Source organism: Perkinsus marinus (genome assembly GCF_000006405.1).
Source record: "Perkinsus marinus ATCC 50983 genomic scaffold scf_1104296929422, whole genome shotgun sequence".
NCBI lineage: Eukaryota > Perkinsozoa > Perkinsida > Perkinsidae > Perkinsus > Perkinsus marinus.
Genome location: NW_003216446.1, coordinates 111552 through 118525, shown reverse-complemented (window position 1 = coordinate 118525; position 6974 = coordinate 111552). Strand labels below are relative to the sequence as shown.

Below are 6974 nucleotides of genomic sequence, written 5' to 3'. Positions count from 1 at the left end.
ATTACTGACACCCATCAATGGATCACTGAGAACTTGGAGACTTCCCTGAGATCAAGAGATGTTTATGGAGCTACTACTACGTTGAGATCCGATTTCACTAAGCTCACTGTTGGTGATAAAGTCGTCAGATACAACTTTGACTGTCTCAGTCATAAACTCTCTCAACGTTGGCTCAGTGATATCTATACTGTGGTTGGTATTAACGGTGTTATTGCTGCTATCGTCAAGTCTCTTACCGATAATGATGTCAAGTATGAATATATCGGGAATTTGAAAAAAGTTATGGATGTTGAGGATGATGAATGATATGATTATTGTTAGTCAGTCAGTCTTATGCTCATTATGAAGTTATCTTACAGTCGAACATCAGTCCCTATTCTCTCTCATTGTCCTGTCGTCTCAACCTCCGACCGAAACTCCCCCCCCCGGAGTGTTGACCAACTTACTAGTCGCAACTTATTCTTGCTATCTTGTGCTATCTTGCTCAACTTAGTATAGATGTGTACGTAAGCACATAGCGAACATAAGGCCCACATTGACGCTTTGTATACTGCTGCACCTCAACCTACTCTGCATTGAGTTCTACGAGTTATACATTGACAACTTGACCAACACCGGCATATTCTCATGCGCGCCCCGAAAATGCTCGCCGCGCCCCGAAATTTCTCCGCTTGCCCCTAAAATACTCTTTTTGCCCCGAACATGCTCTTGCGTGCCCCTAACTTTTCTTTCGCCAGATGCTCTCCAGGACGTCTTGCCATCGATAATAATACCTTGTGTGGCATTCTATGCAGCATCATGGTTAAGCTCTCAGTCTAATTCGAAGTCGAATTATAATGTCCATGACTGATACGGTTCAAACATACACCTAGATTCTGTGAACTATAGAGTGGGGGAGCGTGGACGAGATTTGAGGGTTCATGTCAGCGATTGCTGAACTTTGGTGTCTCGAATATCATATCCATGGCTATTCTGATACAGTTCAAACATACACCTAGATTCTGTGAATTATAGAGTTGGGGAGCGTGGACGAGATTTGACCGTTCATGTCAGCGATTGCTGAACTTTGGTGTCTCGAATATCATATCCATGGCTATTCTGATACAGTTCAAACATACACCTAGATTCTGTGAATTATAGAGTTGGGGAGCGTGGACGGAATTTGACCGTTCATGTCAGCGATTGCTGAACTTTGGTGTCTCGAATATCATATCCACGGCTATTCTGATACAGTTCAAACATACACCTAGATTCTGTGAACTATAGAGTTGGGGAGCGTGGACGAGATTTGACCGTTCATGTCAGCGATTGCTGAACTTTGGTGTCTCGAATATCATATCGAATACCATGTCTAACTCTACCCCACCCCGAAGTACATCAGCAGCGAATAGCAGCCCCAATCCGAGAGGTTAGGGACACTCACGCACGATGTAACACTCACGAACAACCTCAGGTACCAGATCGCCATCCTTACCACCGGAACCATCAACAACCGAGTTCATGGCCTGGCTTTCATCATGGCTTGAGGAAGAGCCTCATGGTTATTCTATGAGCAGCCAAGATCTAGCTGCTCGCACTATATCTGAAAATGACGGTGACAGGGAAAATCTACCACACCGAGATGTCACATACATCCCAGGAGGCGAAGTATTCGACTCATTCAAAAGTGCGAGGGAGAAGTTGGTCTCAGCTAGCGGTCATGGTGTGACCAGTAAAGGATCCTACGTAGCTAAGGACGGTGTTCGTTACCACAAATTCGTATGCACTTATCATCGACGGAGGGGCTGGCAACCTTGCGGTTACAGAGCACAGATAGTCGAGTCGAATTCCACATTCCAAGTTCGTTTCGCTCAGTCTCCATACAAGACCCACCAACACGAGCGCTTACCGGATTATGTGTTTCAGCAGGAGCCGACTCTGAGCAATGCGGCGATGAATCTGGTTGAGCGTCATACTAAGGAAGGCCTGGATGCTAGTCAGAGTTTCCGCTCCTTGCGGGAACTGGGTCAATTGCCGCCTAACCAAGAAGGGAGCAAAATAATGAAGGCAATTTATAACAAGCGATCCCGCACGGAGAAGAGGGAAGACGAGAGGATTGGTAACACCAAAGCTGAGATACGTGCTTGGTGTGAGTCCAAGCTGGCCACTCCCTCGGAGCCAGACGAAGCATACTGTCTCGATTACATGATGGGACCCAACACGTACTTCATATTCTCTACCACCGGTCTACTGTCTAACAACGCCTCCATCCCCAACATCACAGTAGACTTTACCAATGGTCTGAGCTGGCTGGGCTTTAAAACTTTGGTTTGTGGTAGCATCAATGCATCTGGCCAGTTCAGATTACTGGCCTTCGCGCTGACATGCAAGGAGACAGCAACTGAGGTCACAGCCCTCTTTGCTGCCCTCCGTCGGCATTGCGAAGAGCTCGGAATAAACCATAGGCCTGATACATTGATTGGGGATAGTGCAGAGTCATTTAGCAACGCATATCGAGAAGTAGTAGTAGTAGTAGTAGTGGTAGTAGTAGTAGTAGTAGTAGTAGTAGTAGTAGTAGTAGTAGTAGTAGTAGTAGTAGTAGTAGTAGTAGTAGTAGTAGTCGTAGTAGTAGTAGCAGTAGTCGTAGTAGTCGTAGTAGTAGTAGTAGTAGTAGTAGTAGTAGTAGTAGTAGTAGTAGTAGTAGTAGTAGTAGTATTAGTATTATTATAGTAGTATTATAGTAGTAAGTATTAGAGTAGTATTATAGTAGTAAGTATTATAGTAGTATTATAGTAGTAAGTATCATAGTAGTATTACAGTAGTAAGTATTATAGTAGTAAGTATTATAGTAGTAGTAAGTATTATAGTAATAAGTATTATAGTAGTACTATTGTAGTAAGTATTATAGTCGTTTGTAGTAGTATTATAGTAGTATTATAGTAGTATTATAGTAGTATTATTATAGTAGTATTATTATAGTAGTATTATTATAGTAGTATTATGGTAGTAATAGTAGTGGTAGTAATAGTAGTATTATAGTAGTGGTAGTAGTAGTATAAGTCGTAATTCCCCTCAGGTCTACGGTGCACTGAATCCGATAGGGCTTGCTCCCAACTTACAGTGGCCACCTATGGCTTCGCAGAATTTCAGATTGTACTGTTGGGTGCACATGTACCGCCAAGTCCTCCAGAAGACAAGTTATATAAATACAACCACTGAAGGTTGGAAGGAGGCCGCTGCAGCGAGAAAATCTGAGCTCTTCCGTGATCTGAAGGCACTCCACTGTGCAGCTAGCGACAGACTATTCGAAGACGGGATCAAACAATTCGTCAAACGGTGGGGTAGAACACATCCCCTCCTAGTAAAATATTTCGTCCCCACCTGGGTGTTAACCAAGGCAGGTTGGTACATCGGAGCATATGGTATACCTTGGAACGTTCCACGGCATACTTGTGCTGTGGAAGGAATAAACCACGCCTGCAAGACAGGTAATGTGACCTGCGATATTCTGTATTTGTGATTCTTAACTTTATGAATCTATATTGATTTCATATTTCCCGAAACAGAGCTGAGAGCTAGGAAGAAAAAAACCGAAACTGCAAATCGAACGGATCCACTTCGCAGAAAATCCACTTCACTTGAAAGAAATCCTGCCCCTGAGATTGAGTCGAATGCAATTAAGATTGTATGAACTATCTCGCTTTCGATAGCCTCGTTGAAATCATGAAACGAACGTAAAATTCAATTTGCAACAGGGAATCCGAAATTTCAGATCTTTGATTTATGATCTCAGTATCTTACTTTCATTTCCCAATCAGGTAAGATTAAACAGGGAGCAACGTTCGACATATTGGTGAAAGAAATAATGAAGGCATACGGCGATTATACGTGGCTTCACGCCGGTGGCGATAAGCCGACAACAATCAAAGATGCTATATCCGCAGCCAAGTGGGCGACATCAGAAGACACAGTCATCTATGTTCACGAAACGACACGCTCCCGTTACTACTTGATTCCTTCATCGAGGATGATGGAGAAAGCCCTTGACCAGCCTACTCTAGATCGAGTATTGGCCCACTATGTATGTCGCTTCCTGGGGCATCCATCAACTGATTGGGGGAGTTGGGAACATTTCCGTGACGTTACAAGCAATGTGCATATCATCGATGCCACAGAGGAGTTCGCTTGTACCTGTTATAAAACGAAATATCTGAGGGTCTGCGAGCATAGCCTAGGGGTCCGCCTACTGGAACAAGGATACTTGGATTTGAGAGATGGCCGTAGCAGCATCGAAGATCTGGTCAGCTTTGCTCCATGTTCGCGTGGGAGACCACGGTAAGAGATATTAGATAGTTGACCACCCATGCTTCAATCCTGATCATTGAACAGGAGTTCTAATTTTATTTCATGTCATAGATACACGAAAACAACTGCGCTGGAGATCGATGGAAGCTATCAAGATAGAATTGACGGCATTTCAAAGAATATAGCAGGTGCCAAAATGTCGATACGACTCCCACAAAAGGCACGAAAGATCGACATGTCTCAGCAATATTGCGAGATCCTGCCAGGTGAGATTTCGCGAATCGATTTAGAGCGAGATGTGGCTCGAGTCACTAACCTGATCCAGGATCAGTGATCCTATCCGATTCAGACATCCAGCACCCGCCATCCACAGCAGAAATGCTTCATGAATGCCCTTATAGAGACCAACCAGGTAGCATCTGCCTTACAACGGGAAGGACACGTTGCGGTCCCATAGAAAACTCAGCGACAGAGCAGTATGTTAGTACGGGAGAGCAGCAATCCGCACCATCGAGCCACAGTGCCCCTGAACCAAGAAACGACGTAGTAAAGGAGACAAAGATCTTTTGTAAACTACCACTTTAGCGTAATCTCTCCAGGTACACTCAGCCACGGCGCCACACAGCTCCGACGGTGATATAGCCTACGAAACCAGTGCTCCAGACCGAAGGGTGAAGGCTGCACTACGAATGGTACCAAGCTCGGTAAGTACCCGTGTCACCTGCTATAAATCGATTTGATAGTCGTTCAGGCTATCTTGAAGTAGTCCCAGACACTGTCATTCGCCTCTTCGGCGAGTTCAGAGTCAGCTGGCGAAAGTGAGAGAAGCAGCACCTCAACAACTCGGAAGAACTCTGGTGCGACGAGCAGGCATTGTGATAACAAACCAATCTGATATTCGGAAATATTATAGATGTGGAAAACCCTCAACACAAGCGCGATAAGCACCGTTGATTCATCAATCACAATATCGTTATTCACTTCAGATGCCGAGCGCAGAACGCCACCGCTGAAAGAGCGACTGCGCAAAAACAGACGGCTCAACTACGAGCGCCTGTGCTACGGCGGAAGCTCTCGTGCTCATTACTAATGCATGATGGACTAATTAGTGCACTAATAGTACCGTATTAAAATACTCGCTTTGTGTTGTCCATATATTATAGACCATGGTAGGGCAAACCTGCCGCTGGTGGGACACGGATGCTTAACAGCGACATCATGTCGCCGACATGGATCGTTAGTTAATTGAAGATACTCGACTTCACTGATCTGGATGATTAAACTGGAATCCCCTCGCAGGTGACAACTAAAAAGAGGAGTATCCACCGACGAACACAAACGACTTACTTCCGACATAGTCAAACACCGGGTACTGGCCAAACTTTGACCTTCACAAGAGTACGCCAGTACTAGCCGGAATATCACTAGATGGGATCCGCATCAGTCAACAAATTCACAGATGACACATCCGTGAGAAGTCGACCCCGACGTGAGTACACTTCGATTGTAACTAGTGGGTTCTCAGTGATAACATCTCGCTCACACTCGCGAATCGTTTCGGCTTCACTGTTACTTATAGGTATCAACCATTAGGCTCTCACGAAGAAAGTGATCCTTTGCCACTCGAAAGAGAAGGCACTCTCTAGGCTCACTTGCCAAGCAGGGGCAGCGCGAAGAAATTTCGGGACAAAAAGAGGAATTTCGGGGGGACATGAGTAATCTCGGGGCAAGGGGAGTTGTGCAGGAGCGGGTGATGGAATCCTGTTACTAGGGGGAAGAGAAAAAGCACTAGATTCCTCTCTAGATCTCCCTCTGCGGACAGAACCGACAGAGGGGGATAACTTAGAACCAGAACGTAATTCCATAGACTCCTGAGGCTTAACGCAATGTACTAGAGCGTTGAGGGTATAACAGACCTATTGGTGTTAGGGTTAGTTACGAAAGAGATAGTTCCCAATACTATCTAGAAGATAGTCCTCACAGATCACTCAAAGATCACTATAAAGGCTCTTAGAAAGGCTTCACACACAGCCTTTACGATCAGCCGTTTCAACCAGGGTTATGCATCTCAGTGAAATCTGACTCGTGAAATTTCATGTCGAAATATTTCACGAAATTTCATGAAATTTCGCGAAATGTGAAATTAATATTTTTGAGCGCGCGCTATCGCGCGCGCGATCTCTGGCGTGGCTAGTTCGACGAGCGCATTCCTGAGGTATATAATGCAATCTCAGGCGACTGCAGTCACTATTCATAGAACGTGTGTCTGATAGGCTGCTCGCCCTACCATCATCGCGATTCGGACACTCAGCAAATGAAACCACACTTGAAACGGCTTCGCAAGTTCGCAAGAGCTTCAATTACATCAGATACGGAAGATACCTCCGTCTTTCCGCTTGAGCATACGTCACTGCATATACTTTTGCAAGATCCCGTTTTAGCGCAACTTGCCCCACTTCCTAATGATGGGTCTTCGATTGAGCCACTTTCTGCTACGGAGCAGGTCTCCGATTGATCAACAACCACCTAACTCATGACGCTATCAATACTACCATTTTTCGGTGCGGGATCGACTTCACTAATCACACTCATGTCATCGTCATCGGTCTGGTCAACTCGGCTTGCTCCTGCGCGGCCCCTCGAAATAAATTTGCCCATCGATCTAATTGCAGAAACATTTATCCATGTAT

The 6974-nt window shown here is 45.1% G+C and overlaps 1 protein-coding gene across 1 annotated transcript; it reads left to right on the top strand.

Moving 5' to 3' along the window:
• Positions 1 to 1500: 1500 nt before the first annotated feature.
• On the top strand, positions 1501 to 3071 carry Pmar_PMAR028641 (hypothetical protein; the record flags this gene model as incomplete). Its single annotated transcript, XM_002787334.1, has 2 exons — positions 1501 to 2474; positions 3056 to 3071. 2 exons carry the CDS (start codon positions 1501 to 1503, stop codon positions 3069 to 3071), a joined length of 990 nt encoding a protein of 329 aa, XP_002787380.1.
• Between the last annotated feature and the right edge of the window lie 3903 nt (positions 3072 to 6974).